The following is a 16514-nucleotide window of genomic DNA, read 5'->3' as shown; positions in this document are numbered from 1 at the left end:
TTTCATAACATGAACATGGCAAAATGTCAATTTACAAATCAATAGCGTGTGTGTCCACCTCTGGTTGCGATGCAAGCAACACATCTTCGTCTCATGGAATGGACCAGGCGTCGCTCAAAGTCCCACGGGATATCTGTCCATATCTGATGGAGCATGTTTCGAAGTTCCTGGACTGTCTGTGGAACACGTGGTTGATGTCGAAGGCGCCGATCCATCTCATCCCACAGGTGCTCGATTGGTGAGAGATCAGGGGAGCGAGTCGGCCAAGGGATGACATTCACGTTGTTTTGTTGAAGAAAATCCCGAACAAGTCGAGCAATATGAGGCCGGGCCGTGTCATGTTGAAAGGTAATGCCTGGGCCATGACGACGCAAAAACGGGAGAACAACAGGGCCGACGATCTCGTCGCGGTAGTGCTGTCCATTGAGATTTCTCTCTATCACTATCAAACGGGTCCTCTGTCTTGCTGTAATCCCACCCCATACCATAACGCTGCCGCCCCCGAACCGATCTTCTTTCATGACACAATGATTGACGTAACGTTCATCTCGACGTCGGTACACTCGAATCCGTCCACCGTGGCTGACGTGAAAACGAGACCCGTCAGTGAAAAGAGCTTGTCCCCACTGCATGGTCGTCCAGCGTAGACACTGTCTGCTCCACTGTAGACGTGCTTGACGGTGGTTTCCTGTCAAAATGGGACGTCTGGCGGGTCTTCTGGCGACAATCCCTGCACATCTGAGGCGACGACGTACGGTTTGTGAAGATATTCGTCGAAGGCCATGGATGCTTCTTGCAGTCACTGTTGCTGGCCGGAATCGATTTCGTAGGTGTGTTGTTCGAATCCAGTTGTCTTGTCGATTATTGGTTACGCACGCCCTGCCACTCTGAGGATGGTCTCTGACTGCATTCGTCTGTTTCCAACGTTGCCATAAACACCAACATGGTGTTTCTTTGGACGTTAAATTGTCTTGCAACATCACGTTGACTCGATCCTGCTTCAGGCATACCAATGGCTCGCAGACGCTCATTTTCGGACAGGCGTGGCATTTCGTAATGTTGAATAATTGCGTAATTTTGTTGTTTTTCTGAGTGGTTGTTGTCAACACGATGCAAAACAATGCATATGGAAACCCGTTAACGCACATGTTTTTATACCCATTTTTGGGTAGTGAAATGCATGGGGCCTGGGGATTTGCATGGAAAGCACGCTTTTCTGTAGCAGTTGCGTTTTTGTGACTTGATTCCATACATGTACTACAATATTGAAAACCAAACTTTACTTGTTAGAAAAATACACTAAAATATTGGTGTCACAGGAACTTTTGTTGTTGAGTATATTTGTTTTTCGAGATTGGTATTGTCAGATAACATTTTCACTTCACAAATGAACTTTAACTGTATTCAAGATTTTTTGGTTGTATTGTGTAAAGAGCTTACTTAAAGTGGATGTTGTTCTTCCTGAGCTGGTCGATCCTCTTATCCGCAGACGACTTCCAGTTCCGGTCCTCGGGTATTTCCGTGAGTGACATGTAATCGACATTAAAGTCAAAATATTGGTGTCACAGGAACTTTTGTTATTGAGTATATGTATCATACTTTTACCACGGTTTTTAAGGTGAACAAGTGATGAATTGCCTGTGCATGTGTTTGTGACAGGTACCACCAGTGGAATAAGGTCTGTTTACACTGTCATTTGTGATGTATTGTGTGACCATTCTGCATTCATTTGTGTTTTTAAGTTATTGAGTAACTTGTAGTTCTGGTTGATGATTTCAACATTTGATGACGTGTTGCAATGAATAAGGTATGTATGTATTATTTATACTTATTTTTGCGTTTTTAATTTTTGCGATTGAGTCTCGTTCGCAAAACTCGCAATAATAAAACGGTCGCAAAACATTCCCTGTTTACAGTAGGCTTACCGTTTCGCGAACACCTGGTATGATCACTATTTGATGATGATTCACAAACAGGTGCTTATGATATAGTCACATTCGTACAATTTAGTTTGCTTTTAGCAGATATTTCTTATGATTGAGGAAATGTTTTGGTCTGTTTTATCATTCAATAACGATAAATTGAGCGAATTAGGTATATTGGCAGATGCAGAGTAATATTGGTATTGGAACCAGGAAATGCTTATTGTATTGGTTGCATCCATGGTAGTTCTGGTATTAACACGTTAACTCAGATTGACCAAATTGTCTTCAGTACATGATGATTTCCATACAAAATGAAACACAGTGAAGTTTGTGAGTTTTATTCTCATAACTGTGTGCGGCAGCAGGTGGCGTAGGCTACGGCCCCCACCTCCCCGTACAGTCTCTCGGCCCCATTCACTGCCTCACACTGTTCCGGGTTACCTGCAAGAGCATTACCTTGGAGCGTCTGCATTACAAGTCAGTGGTACCACCAACAATGTTACACAGTCCTAAGTCTACAGTTCAAAACGGGAGTATTTGTGATATTAATGTGAAAGATTATTAATATTCTTTGAAGTATATTTCGGAATTAAATTTATGTAATATTATTAAGGAACATTCAAATACATGTTACAATATGTTTATAAATATATTTTTGGTGCGTCATCATAAAAGTGAATGTTTTTCGATAAAAATTCAATGAAAGATCATGGACCCATAATACAATTATCATACAAGTAATGTAATGAAGTTAACAATCAACCCACATCATTATCAAACCTATATGTAACAAATGTTTCTCAGTTTCTAAACGTTATAGAAAGCTAACACTAATGTAGGGATGTTTGGAATAAAATGCTTGGTTGGAGGAGGTTTGGAAGGTTTTAAAGTTCACAGAAATGTAGTGCAATGCCGTGTACCGCTTATATAGGCCCCACTCAGTTTAGCATCCTCTGAGTAGGCAGAGCATCCCAGGAGGTGCCAGCCAGAGTCACATGACACAGACGTTGTGTCCCCCAACTTGTGACCCGAGGGAGGGGAGACCTTCACGCGGCACATGAGATGGGGAGCCGAGCAACACACTGCCGAGGACTGCAACCCTGCAGTGTAGTATATGGTAGAGATTGGAGGGATCAGTTCCATCCAATATAGAATGTGTACATCTATGTGAAACATTGATTCATTTAGTTAAATATTACGTCCGTGAGGCTTACGACCAGATTGGGTCAGCTTATTCATAATTGCTATTTATTATATTACAATGTCGACATACTTACCTCCTTTGTTTTCAAAATTCTGAGCAATACAGGAATGTGCTGATGGGAAGGTTCCGTCAGATAACCGGAAGATGGTGTGCGCAGCACAACCTGATATGGGAGAGGTACAGACACTTTATGTCTGCTCTTGAGGTGTAAATGTTGCTGATATTCCTTGCCATATTAAATCAGTTTGAGTCGGTGATTGTATTCTCTATTCCTTATTAAAGTAAGACTCACACGTCAAAGATGACAACATACATCCTCTGGATTCTTGCTGTATGTACGACATTTGGGATTGTTTATGTGAACTCTAACAATAACACTTGAAACTTAGACACCAATAATTGGGGGTAACAACATTTATCACTCGAGACGTCACCCCAGTGTCCCGCATTGCGGCCATTGACGTAGCCTTTTGTTTAACAATATGTTTCCCTACTGCGAATAGACAGCCAACTCCTTCTTCTGCCTGCGCCCCTTCTATTAAGACCTTGAACTACTCCTGTTTGTTTGCATTTTGCTGCAGCCTCAGGATTTATTGGATTATAAGTAATTACTGAATGTGTGAATTTGAAGGATTAGGAGTGAAAACTTCATTTTGTAGAGAATCGTAAGATTTCTACATCTTCACGGGTGAAGTACTTACCAAAGTTACCAAAAACACCTATGTACTTCTATTTCACAGAATATTGAGACAAGCTCTGTCTTACCAGTGGCATACATGTTGTTCTGACACCTAGTCTCAATTCTCTGGTCAAGGACACCCAGTGAAGGGCCGGACGTCCTGTAGTCACACTTGAGACCCGTCAACATGCAACATCTTGCCACCGCCTGGAGAGCTGTGAGAGAGAAAAGCAACGTACCCAAAGAGACGACAAACAGTTGAGTCATAGCCAACTGAAATCGGGTGGGATGATTTTTTTTATCAATGTTAGAATTGTGAGATCCGTTCGTACAGTAGATATAGATGACAGAAAATCATTGGAACGAAACATCTTTTTCTTCTCAAAATTCATCCCAGTTGAGACAGGGTCACCAAAGATCGATCTCCATTACCTCCAATCTCATTAAAATCAGATCTTAGTTCTCGCTATCGCTAAACAAACACGTCAGAACGACCTTTCATCTGACCAATCAAAGCGTCGCTTACCAGATCATGAAAGTGACTGTCGGAATGTTTTTTCTTAGCAAGCAACCTCGAAAACGTTAACACGGGTATTCCGAACGACAGTTACGGTCCGTATGACTGATTTTGTCAAAATTATCGTCTACCTCTTGCTACCGTGAGATATACATTTGAAGGGAGGATGCTTTGAACAGTACATGGGAAGCACTGCCATACAATCTCAACCATATATTTGACATTTCGGAATGTTCGTTTGTTTAGTTTTGAAAATTGTAATCGATTACTGTGTCAACATATTTTTCAAGCGTAGTCTGAAATGGAAGTCGCCAGGTTGAAACGAGTGGCGTAAAGCTCGAGAAAGCTGCTTTCTAATTGGCTGATGTCGACTTCTTGTTAGTCATTTCAGTGCTCGGTCAAAGTTCGCGAAAGGTCGTTTTGACGTGACCCGAAATGGGATGTCCTCAGATCTTAGAACCTAGATCTGATTTAAATGAGACTGCATTACCTCAAGCTTGTCGCAAGAGTCGATTTGGCATTGAGTAAAAATATGATGGAGTGTGTGAGTGATGTTCATAATAGCACATGTTTCAGGCGTTTTAAACACTTTTGAAAGCATGTTTACTATAAAGAGGTATCAGAAATGTCTATACTTCTTCACGTCAGAATGATGTGCGATAATTTGCAGCTTGACTCACGTGCCGTTGGTGACCCTCCTTCATAGGCCCCACATGTGGCTCCAGTGTTGAAGGATATTTTCTCCCCATTGGTTTGATCACGACTGTCCTTAAAAAAGAAATCGTTGCGTGAACTCTCTGCTTAAGCAACTCAGATATTTAATACCTTAATAAGTTAACATTATGATCAGGTGAATGCAGGTGAATGCAGGTGAAAGCTAGATGGGGAGTTGTATCAATATACTCATGCTTTAGCTATAACTTGGGGTTGTTCAAGGAATCAAACTCCGTGTAATCTTGCTGTTACTCACCTTCACCTTTCCTGAGCATCCAGTCAGGACGTACCCGGAAGGACATCCTACTTCCGCCTTCTTGTCATCTGCGACTTCAGAAAATCCTGAGTATCTGGTTAAACATTTAAGCTGATTGGAAGAGCCGGAAGTCATGTTACCAATTGTTCGTTCGTTGATGTGTGTCACAGGATGGGGTACTGAATGATGGTAATCAAGCGGGGATGTCGCTGTGGGGATATTGATGACATCTGTGAAAGAACCAAATCTGGCGATAAATGAAAGCCTGGCCAGGTATCAAATAGGTTGTTCATTGTATCACAAATACATGCATTTGCCAAATACAAAAGTAAAGCAACTAAACTCCGAGTTATTTTGTGAAAAAAAAAAAAAATTTCTTTCATTATTTTTTAAAATTTCAATAATATTCTGCTCTCTAAAACAAACGTCCAGCTACATCACCGGGTTTGCCATGGTTATTGACCATACAGTGGGGAATTTCATACAGTGTATATCATATGTTAGTGAAATTGATTCATAAAAGTAGAATGTAACAGAACTCACGGTTGACGTTGGTGATCTGGACGCTAACTTGTTTGTCTTGTTTCCCAAGGGTAAAAGTCTGCTGCATCACCGGGTTGCCATGGTATTTGACGACCACCCTGTAGTCTCCATGGAAACCACTGACGTTAAATTGTGTCCCTGATGACACCCTGTGCGTGACATGCGTACTCCATTCTTTGTAGAGGAGGTCGATATATCTCTTTCCTGCTGCGTTAATCTAAACCATGCATGTTTATTCTACATTCCACCAGGAAATTGGAAAATACTCGATTCAGGCTACGCTGCTTCCAAATTCAAATTTACACAGTTAAATCTACAGGTTACCTACCACCACCACATTAAAGGCACGTACTGAGTATGTTTGATCTCTTTCTTATATAATCCAGGTTCACACATCAAAGAAATAGCAGTCATAAACAAATTCAGTTGTGTAATAAAACTTACATTGAACTGGGGTCCATCAACAAGAGCTCCATCCGGGCCTCTCCAGTGATGTTCATCCCAGAATCCCCAGAGTATGATGCCCTCCACATCCGGGTGACTGAACATAATGCGCAATGCCGTGTCGTACCAGTCAGCTCGGGTATTTTCGTCACTGGCCACAACGTCCATCTCGGTGACCCACAGAGGCAGGCCAGTTGTGGCCAACATGTCCAGACGTCTCTGAAATATTGCTCAGAAATATGTACCAAACTTGCTGAAGTGGTGAAATCAAAATAAAGCACAAGCGTAAATAAATTAACAATTAAATGATAAAATATATATGTCATCCACCTAAACAAATATATACTACCATCCATGACTGACTGAACTCTAGTCATATGACAAACTTGGGTGTTGTTTCATTTGAGTAGTATATAATTATCGCTGCCATTAAATAAAACACCACTTTCTGTCCCGGGGATTGTGAGTCAACAGGAGGAAAAGAAACTCTGATAACTGGCTTATATTTTCTAACATTTGTGTCTTTATTCATTTATTTGCTTGTTGTTTAACGCCGCAGTATATGGTGGCTATATGCCGGCGGTCTGGAAATACTCGAGTCTGGATCAGACAAGCCAGTGATTGACATCATGAGCAGTGGGCCTGACACCCGATCACATACTCGCCTCTTAGGAGAAGCATGAGTGGCTGTAGACCAATTCAAACCCGTATCTTGTGCTTACAGTATTAGTTGAAGACATGTTAAATAAGAACGAATGTTGTAATTTGATGTGTTGTTCATGCCATTAACACGACTACCTAGGTTTTATTCAAATACATCATATATTGCCGATCTTGTTTTCCGGCCATCAAATCTTTAAAAAAGCATTCACTACACCCTGCATATACTCAGAACAAATTCCAGGAAATTTCTTCTCATAAAATAAAATATATATGTCATTTTCACATGCATACCGAAAGTGATGATGTTAGTTGCTGTTTTATTGATAAGTATTGACTCAGTAACACTGTATGAAATGAGGCGACTGACTGACCTGCCTATCTGGACATGCGTTGAAGGTCAATGCAGTGTACTAGTGTCTGTAAGTTATTCTTGATTGTCTTATTACCTTGATAAGTGTTGGATCAGGGGCCTTGTAGGGTGTGAAGTGGCTCTCGACACCCAGTCCATACAGACCGACATTGGCCGATTTGAACTCCTTAGCTTGGTCCACGTATGCCTGATGAGATAATTATCACTGGAACAGTTGTACCTCACAGAACCCTATACAATATCACTATTTTCCAGACTGATTAAATAATAAGTTTATAACTCCAAAACCAATGACTCAACAACCACTATGCCAGCGACAAAGTGTTTCCACTTAAATTCAGGTTTTCAAAACACAGTTATTATTGTAACGATCATGAAAATTACCCGTCTAGATTAACCTCGTTTTTTGTATTCACCGTTGTCAATGTGCCTCTCGCTACAACATGGGCGTCATTGAGGAAGAGCTTGACACTGGGATCTGCCTGGTGCAACTTGGCGAAAATCTTGTGAGTGAAGAATCTGTCTCCAGTGCGTTCCTCGAACCAGTGCCCGGAAAGAAGCTCGTTGTTGACATCCCAGTGTTGCAACCTTTTTTATTAACAACAAGGTAAGGGAGATTGGATTTGCTTAAAAAAAAAGGCTTCTAAGCAGGAATTTTGTTTTAAAGCTTAGCATGTTTACTCACTAATTTGTGACTTACTTCCCCTTGGTGTCATTGACGATGTACTGTATCCTTTCATCCACTGCCTGCTTCACCTGGTCGGGACTCATACTCTGCACCCACGCTGGTGTTCGACGAGCGCTACCCCAGAATATGTTGTGACCGCGTATAGATATTCTAATATCAAGGCAAAATAAATACACAAAATTAAGATAAGAAAGGTGATAGAAGATGTGGGGCAAGTGCAATAGGAGGACGTTTAAAGCATATCGACAGGGTTTGGAATGCATTGTGAATTTAGAACACGTGCATGAAATAACAAAATAATGGAAAGACAGCCAATACATTCATATACTCAATTGAACTCAATAGTTATGATGAAACAAACATGCATGGCACCATTAAATAGGTATCAATCGCATTTATCATCAATCATGTACACACAAACGCATTAATGAATCCTCAACGGAACATTTCATAAAACGTGTAAATCTTCTGCTCGGGACGCTTCATCATACGAACTGTTAATTGGCAGCCGAATCTCTGAAATGTGTCATATGATATGTAGATTCATGTTATTTGCCAACACTTCACTCAATTGTAGGAAAAATATCATCCCTTCTAATACTGTAACTTACACATGTTATCAATGCATGAAACATGCATCCCAAGATGCCTAGCCTAACAGAAATACATGTACATGTAAATAATACTTATCACACCATTACTACGAGTGTCATTTAATTATTCGCCCCCTGAGATCACGCCCGAATAGACCTACCCATGCTGGTGAAGTAGATTCAGTGCTTTTGTAACGTTCCCATAGTCAGGGTCGTGCTAGAAATACAGAAGTGCAGAATGTTCTCACTTGGCCCTGATTATGATCTTTGGGTGGCTGTACAATGCCAAAAGTGGCAAACGTCTAGAATGTACTGGGGTATTATTGAAATGAGGCGCACACCCTCAAGCAATCACCCCCTGTCTCCGTGGCCTGTGCTGAACCTGGAGTAATATTACTGAGTGTCTGGCACCTGAGTTATCCTCAACGCTGTAGCCACTAATTGCACTCCTTGCATTGTCTTGGTTCAAGGGCGTGACGGAGGTGCTACGTCTTTTATGAACGGGTTGTGAGAGTTACAATAGTCACAGATGTAGGATCGTTCAGTCATACAGGTCCATGTTTCTGTAAAGTCGCACGACTGCCGTTAGTCTGTTAAATATATGCACTTGATTTTAGATTAAAGATTTAGCTTGACTACATAAAATTAAGTCTGGTCTGCACTTTACTTTTCATAGGACAATTGAATTTTCAAGTGAAAGGACAATATACATTTAACAACAAGAATAGAGAAATACAGACTTGACTTGAGGTTATCGTAGGTTTGATTTTTCTTGTCTGGCGCCGCACCCATCAATATTTCAGCTGTATAATGATGAGGAAGAGAATTTATGGATGTCAACTTCTTTATGATGAGGAACACAACGTATATGCTTACTCCTTCATCGGGTGAATGATATAGGAAAAGAGCATGTATAGTGAGTGAGTGAGTGAGTACGCCGCTTTTAGCAATATTCCAGCAATATCACGGCGGGGGACCCCAGAAATGGGCATGTATATGTACATGTAAGAACAACAAAAGTAATAAGTTAACAAAAGGTGGATACTTAACAAGGTAAGCCAACAGATAATTGGCGCTGATAGGCGATGAGCAATAGACAATAGAAGCCAACACTTTACAGTAATTAGCGCGGATAGTTATGGACAACTGGAATTACCTAGCAGTGATAATCTAGTCCTGGCTTCCCGTTGTCCATAACTATCAGCGCACAGTCAATAATATTCTTTATCATATAATGGGTAGGATAAAACCAACGGATAAAAACGATATACGTTGGGTTCATATGCGGATAGAGATGCAAATATCAAAGGTCAAGTAGGGACTACTTTCACTGTTTATAAACAAACATGGCGTCACCCTCGTCATTCGGCGATCGAGTCAGAATTAACCATCGGGAATCTGGATAAACTACAGGCATAATTGCTATCATTATCAAAAGAACAGTCTAATATACTGAAAATCATAGTCTAAATGTGTCGTAGCTAAGGCATTTTATAAGTTTGGGCAACTTTGGCGATATAAATTTCGAAACAATTTTACGAGGGCCCGAGACCTAGCCAAGCGGGATCAGTAGTCATATCAATGCTTGTAGACCTCTGCGGCTTGAAACCTTCTCCACAAATTAAAATAGTTGGATTTGGCCGAAATATGTTTGAATTGTTACCTTGTTTCGTTTTTCGCTGTGTATACATCTGACTACACTTCTTAACGTTATGACAGGACAGACCGACTGTTAACAACGTCTGACCAGGTTAGAGTAGCTTCCCTTTGACGAAGGGCAGTTACTCTAGCGGACAGACCGATGGATTGCCGCGAAAGGCAATTAAAAACAATTGTTGTTTTGCGTATATGTTGCTTCGACACTGTAAAAGAAACAGATTTCAGTTGGAACTATATTGGCTACTGTCATTGTCCGACTGACACATCACTGAACCGCAAGTAAGATTTGCAGACGGCTATACAAAATTTAACCGATCCACCAAAAGATATACTCATACTCAAATGAAAGGACAGTTGAAATTGCTTTCCCACGCCTCAGATTCGGTCACAAAAAGCACTATGACAAGGTATGCCCATCTTGCAATCAACCTGAATCCATCGCTCACTTGTTACTGGAATGTCAAGACCCTGCCCCTGCCCGGGCTCGGTTAAAACAAGAATTGCAGTTAGATCCGCTATCTATCGTAGATCTCCTAAAACCAAACTAACTCTATTTATGAGTGATGGACAACCACTCGAACTTATATAAACAGAGCAGCCAAAGATAAAAATGGAGACTTGGTGAAATCAATATACGAAAATAGAAATCATATCAATACAAAAACAGAAATTCTGTGAATACCAAACTCACAATAGATAGGTGTACCCTACTCACACACATGAGTCCAAAAGAGGGACAGGTCAGCCGAAATTGCTAAGGCAGAAGGCGACCTCTTAAACACGTAAAGCAACAACAACATATTATTCATTCACCTGATGAAGGAGTAGGCATACACCCTGAAACGTTGTGTTTCACATTATATAGAAGTTGACATCCATAAATTCTCCTCCGTATGTGTATCACTTCAAAATACCTTTTAAAGACTTGAATAATGATAACCTGCAAATAATCGAGTCTGGACCAGACAAACCAGTGATTGATAATAGAAGCAACGATCCAAGTCTACCGGGTACAATGAGACAATCAACCGAGGTATTCAGTCTGGCCAGCCTTTTAATTCAACTCTTCCGATAGACATAGTTTGATGGGGACCTATTCTAAGCCAGAATCCCCACATGGCTCTGAAGTAAGGACGTGGTTGGAAGGATTACCTCTATTTGACGACTCAGGAACCAGTAATAGTCGTTCACGGTGGCCCAGTTGAACATGTAGTAGAACAAGTCGTTGTAGTGCGGGTATGTAAACATCTCATGAGATCGCGTCTGGGATCCGAATGGGAAGCTGTGTTTCACCAAGTCCACCTTTGTATAAGATTATATAAATGTTCTTGCACAAGTTAATGTGTGGTTCTAAACACTCAATAGGAAATGACCAAACAATTAAAAACCTTATCAAAACATTAACGCGCTGAAAACTGTCGCAGAAACACTGCAAACACAAGGTCCAAACTACAACTATGATACCCGTATCGATATATTTACTATTTTCTACCCGGAGCGATTTTTTTATCATCCAAAACTAGTTTCCAAAGGAGATATCGTCAGTTTATTCTCCGAGGAGATATCACCAGATTGGATTACATCATAATGCTTTGCAAGCCATTGCGACGTCACAACCAAATGATATCGCTTATCTTTCTGCTGGTTAGGTGTACTTTTACACTCAATGCACTGGTTATCATTGTTTACATACTGAAAAACAAGTTATAAAGCCTAGGAGTCATGACTTTTTGTCGACTCGTGTTGATATATTTGATATAACAAAACCCACTTATGTCAGATTCTCTATATGTGCCCCTATTCCCCTATGGGTGTATCGCCATGTCCATTTACCTGAATGTCAAGGTCAGCGTTGGATACATGTGGCGGAGAATGGACGCTGTAACAGACATGTCCAAAATGGCGTCATTGAAATGCTTTTGAATTGTTTTACGCTGAAAGAAATACCAAACTTTTTGGGTATGTGAGTCTGGTTTTACGCAAAGTATAGCAATAATCTTCCAATACAAACATAAATTGGGTTCTTGAATTGTACCTGTGTCTTCGGTGTGACGTAGCAGCGCATTAACCATATGATGTCTTACGGCTATCTATTTTTTATTCTTTGAGTGACTGAGAGAGTAAGTGAGTGAGTGAGAGAGTGAGTGAGAGAGCTGGGTTTAACGCCGCTTTTAACAGTATTCCAGTTATGTTACGGCGTGTCAGCTTAATGTGGGAGGAAAGCCCGAAGTGATGCGGGTCTCAGACGTTTACCACTTCGGTGAAACCCACGAGCACAGGTATGGTGCTGACAAACCTAGAAACATAATCGGGGCGAACCGGGATTCGAACCCACAATCATAGGTTTCTGGCGTGCCCAAGGGACGCAACTCTGCACAGCGAATTGCGGCGCCTTAGACGACTGGGTCCCACGTCTCCCCTTTATTCTTTGAACCCCTGTGAAGATTCCGGGTTAGAATTGGTCCCCAGTAACCTGTGCTGATCGTGAGAGGCGAACAAATGGCTCGGGTGCTCAGGCTGTGTGACTTGGTTGATTGCGTGTCATCGTTCACCTTCGGCGTGGATCATTTCTCATAATATCAGTCACTGGATTGTCTGGTCCAGGCCTGATTATTTACAGTCTGTCGTCATGGAGCTGGAACATTGCTGAGTGTGGCGATAAACCATAAACAGAACTGTACCTGCCATTATCACTATCTGATAGCGTTTCATGAACACAAGCTCATGGCAGTCGGTGACGTGCAATAGATTTTATTTTAAGTAGGGAAAGAGGTGTATGCACGTGTAAGATTGTGATCTGAACTCATGTGATGAGGAGACACGTGTGTGTTTGTGATCTGAATTCATGTGATGAGGAGACACGTGTGTGATTGGGATCTGAACTCATGTCATGAGGAGACACGTGTGTGATTGGGATCTGAACTCATGTGATGAGGAGACACGTGTGTGATTGGGATCTGAACTCATGTCATGAGGAGACACGTGTGTGATTGGGATCTGAATTCATGTCATGAGGAGACACGTGTGTGATTGGGATCTGAACTCATGTCATGAGGAGACACGTGTGTGTTTGGGATTTGAACTCATGTGATAAGGAGACACGTGTGTGTTTGTGATCTGAACTCATGTGATGAGGAGACACGTGTGTGTTTGTGATCTGAACTCATGTGATGAGGAGACACGTGTGTGATTGGGATCTGAACTCATGTCATGAGGAGACACGTGTGTGATTGGGATCTGAACTCATGTGATGAGGAGACACGTGTGTGATTGGGATCTGAACTCATGTCATGAGGAGACACGTGTGTGATTGGGATCTGAAATCATGTCATGAGGAGACACGTGTGTGATTGGGATCTGAACTCATGTGATGAGGAGACACGTGTGTGTTTGGGATTTGAACTCATGTGATAAGGAGACACGTGTGTGTTTGTGATCTGAACTCATGTGATGAGGAGACACGTGTGTGATTGGGATCTGAACTCATGTGATGAGGAGACACGTGTGTGATTGGGATCTGAACTCATGTGATGAGGAGCCACGTGTGTGATTGGGATCTGAACTCATGTGATGAGGAGACACGTGTGTGATTGGGATCTGAACTCATGTGATGAGGAGCCACGTGTGTGTTTGGGATCTGAACTCATGGGATCAGGAGCCAAGTGAAAATATAGAACAAATGTCGAGAAATAAGGAGTTTCATTACACCTCATTAAACATACTTTTTAGAATTTAGTAAACAATCCTGTTGAATACTTAAGTTTTATAACAGCAATACATTTCACTACTCGGCAATACTGTAGAAGGATTTGAAGTACAGTTCATCCTTTACTTCGAACAATTATATACAAATGACCATGTGCAAAACTATTTGACAATTAGAATTCCATACCTAAAGTGTATGTTGTTCTTCCTGAGCTGATCAATCCTCTTGTCGGCCTCAGACTTCCAGTTCTTGTCCTCGGGTATTTCCGTCAGTGACATGTCATCCACTCGGTAATTGACGGTTTTGTCTGGCCCGGACACTCTCAGTTCTATGGTCTTGTGATCTGAACCAGGAACATCGGCACAGTTACCAATGCATCTGAGTATAATATACTACACAAAATAAATAAAGGATAATCTTAACAAAAGGTGTAAGCGTCGGACTATGGCAGTGCGTTGCTTCGGCTTCGTACTGAGACTGATCAGCCTCTATATTGCTATCACCCTTATAACGCACAGTCAACGTAAATCTTACAATTCGTGACAATATAACAGTTGCATCAATCGTGTTACCCTTTTTTCTGGGACCCGTGGGGCTTCAGGATTAGAACAGGCCTCCAGCAACCTATACTAGTCATAAGAGGTGACCATAATCGATGTCTTGGTTAAAAGCGTGTCATCGTATCTCGACGGTATGGGTCTTTGTTCACAATATCATTCACTTTATTGTCTGTCCCGGACTCGATTATTGACAGACCGCAGTCATATAAATGGAATATTGCTGAGCTTGACTCTAACCAACCAACCAATCAACAAACAAACAAACCTGTCTCCTGGAACATGAAGTTGCCGGAGATGGAAGTCCAGCCCTTTTGGCTGTACATGGCTTTGTTCTCCACCACGTCCACGTAGCTATGGGAACCTGGGATAAACGGAGTCTACTCAGTGCCTACAAAGTTGGCTTTAATGCCATAAACAAACATAATTTCAGTTCTATCACGACAATAACATACACATTCACCACTCCATGAAAGCCAGAAGGGTACTATGATGACAAATCAAGGATCATACAGGCGAATCTGCGTATCCTGGCACTGCCAAGGCGCGTAACGTAGCAACAAGATCAGTGTCGTCCTCTGGTCATTACTATGCTCTATCCCCAGAGACAATTGTCATCCCAAGCAAATATGTCTGGCAGGGTAGATGTGAGGGAACTGTGAAAACTGCATTGGCTATCATCCGGGGTCACTGCTTCGACATTAGTGCAACGTCAATACATATTTAGAATGTACTAGTCTATTACCTCGAGTACATAAATATTGAGGTAAGGCATAGCACTGCCATTTTACTCCGTTGACATCTGTTGTTTTTGACAGAAATGACGACTTTACAACACTGATCTATGTGAAGATATTTGATTATTTTAAGTTACCATCATGAAGCTGAATGTCCATAATAATGGCGAACGTCTGAAAGACCTTTCCAGTCACATCGTTCAGCTGTTTGACACGTGCCTGGACGAAGTAACGGGTGTTGATGTGGAGGGAAGCCATCTGTCCAGGCCCCGCCCTTGCACCAGCTCTGTGTACAACATAATAACATGTGAGTGAGTGAGTGAGCGAGTGAGTGAGTGAGTGAGTGAGTGAGTGAGTGAGTGAGTGAGTGAGTGAGTGAGATTGGCGGAACGCCGCTCTGAACAATATTTCTGTTTCTGCGTGTCAGCTTAATGTGGGAAGACAGTGATGTAGATATTTATTACTTTGAGGAAATTCATGAACACGGGAACGGTGCTGACAAACCTAGACACATAATCAGAGGGAATATTGGATTCGAACTCACTGTCATTGTTTCCACTAGAGCCCAGTGAGTGCAACTCAATAAAGGGAAATCGGTGCCTTCCCTCCCTATGCAGTTCCAAAGGACCATAGTTGATGGCCGTTTTGTATTTTTTAAATGTACATATATGATAGCACCTAAAATAGTTCAAGGTTCAATACGTTATGACTATTATCGCTGGCTTACAGACACACATTTTCCAGCTATACCTTCTCAGCCAATCGCACAAGGAATAGCGAAACGTACCGATTATGCCAGGGTCAGAGATGGACCCAGCTTGATGATCAGCGTTGCCCTTACCGTGATGAGATTTCCACCGAGTGCTTTCCCTCCACATGATCAGTGGACGAACGCATCTGACATCCTCTGGCTGTCCAACTAGAGTGGATGTCGGGACTCTCGAAACCAGGGTCTTTGAACATTTCCGACGTACACCCCACCAGAAGCAGGCAATAGAACAGTCCGAGCACGGCCAGCAAAACACGTTCCGACATCGTGTGTGTCTTCAGGTGAATGTTAACCGACCATCTACACTCTATATATTACCTGCCTGGACATCTGCATACTGATAAGATAAATGTTTTTAATTTGAAGTTTACATAACGATAAACAGCTGTATGACCGACGCAATTTTCCATAACACATAATAATGTTGTTTTTTTAATTTGAAGTTTACATAACGATAAACAGCTGTATGACCGACGCAATTTGCCATAAC

At 41.7% G+C, this 16514-nt stretch overlaps 1 protein-coding gene across 1 annotated transcript; it reads right to left on the bottom strand.

Annotated features, from left to right (window-relative positions):
• Nucleotides 1-2268: 2268 nt before the first annotated feature.
• On the bottom strand, nucleotides 2269-16294 carry LOC139479963 (uncharacterized). The gene is made up of 18 exons (XM_071262916.1): nucleotides 16097-16294; nucleotides 15393-15541; nucleotides 14787-14882; nucleotides 14148-14304; nucleotides 12089-12134; nucleotides 11408-11557; nucleotides 8758-8813; nucleotides 8016-8153; nucleotides 7732-7903; nucleotides 7392-7502; nucleotides 6283-6501; nucleotides 5839-6055; nucleotides 5296-5525; nucleotides 5006-5093; nucleotides 3895-4023; nucleotides 3203-3292; nucleotides 2846-3025; nucleotides 2269-2366 (listed from the first exon to the last, which is right to left on the bottom strand). The coding sequence occupies exons 1-18, from the start codon at nucleotides 16288-16290 to the stop codon at nucleotides 2269-2271; spliced, it is 2520 nt and encodes an 839-aa protein (XP_071119017.1). The 5' UTR covers nucleotides 16291-16294.
• Between the last annotated feature and the right edge of the window lie 220 nt (nucleotides 16295-16514).

Source organism: Haliotis cracherodii, unplaced genomic scaffold (assembly GCF_022045235.1).
Source record: "Haliotis cracherodii isolate W230 unplaced genomic scaffold, xgHalCrac1.p SCAF_1, whole genome shotgun sequence".
Lineage (NCBI taxonomy): Eukaryota > Metazoa > Mollusca > Gastropoda > Lepetellida > Haliotidae > Haliotis > Haliotis cracherodii.
This window is presented reverse-complemented; position numbering and strand designations above follow the sequence as displayed.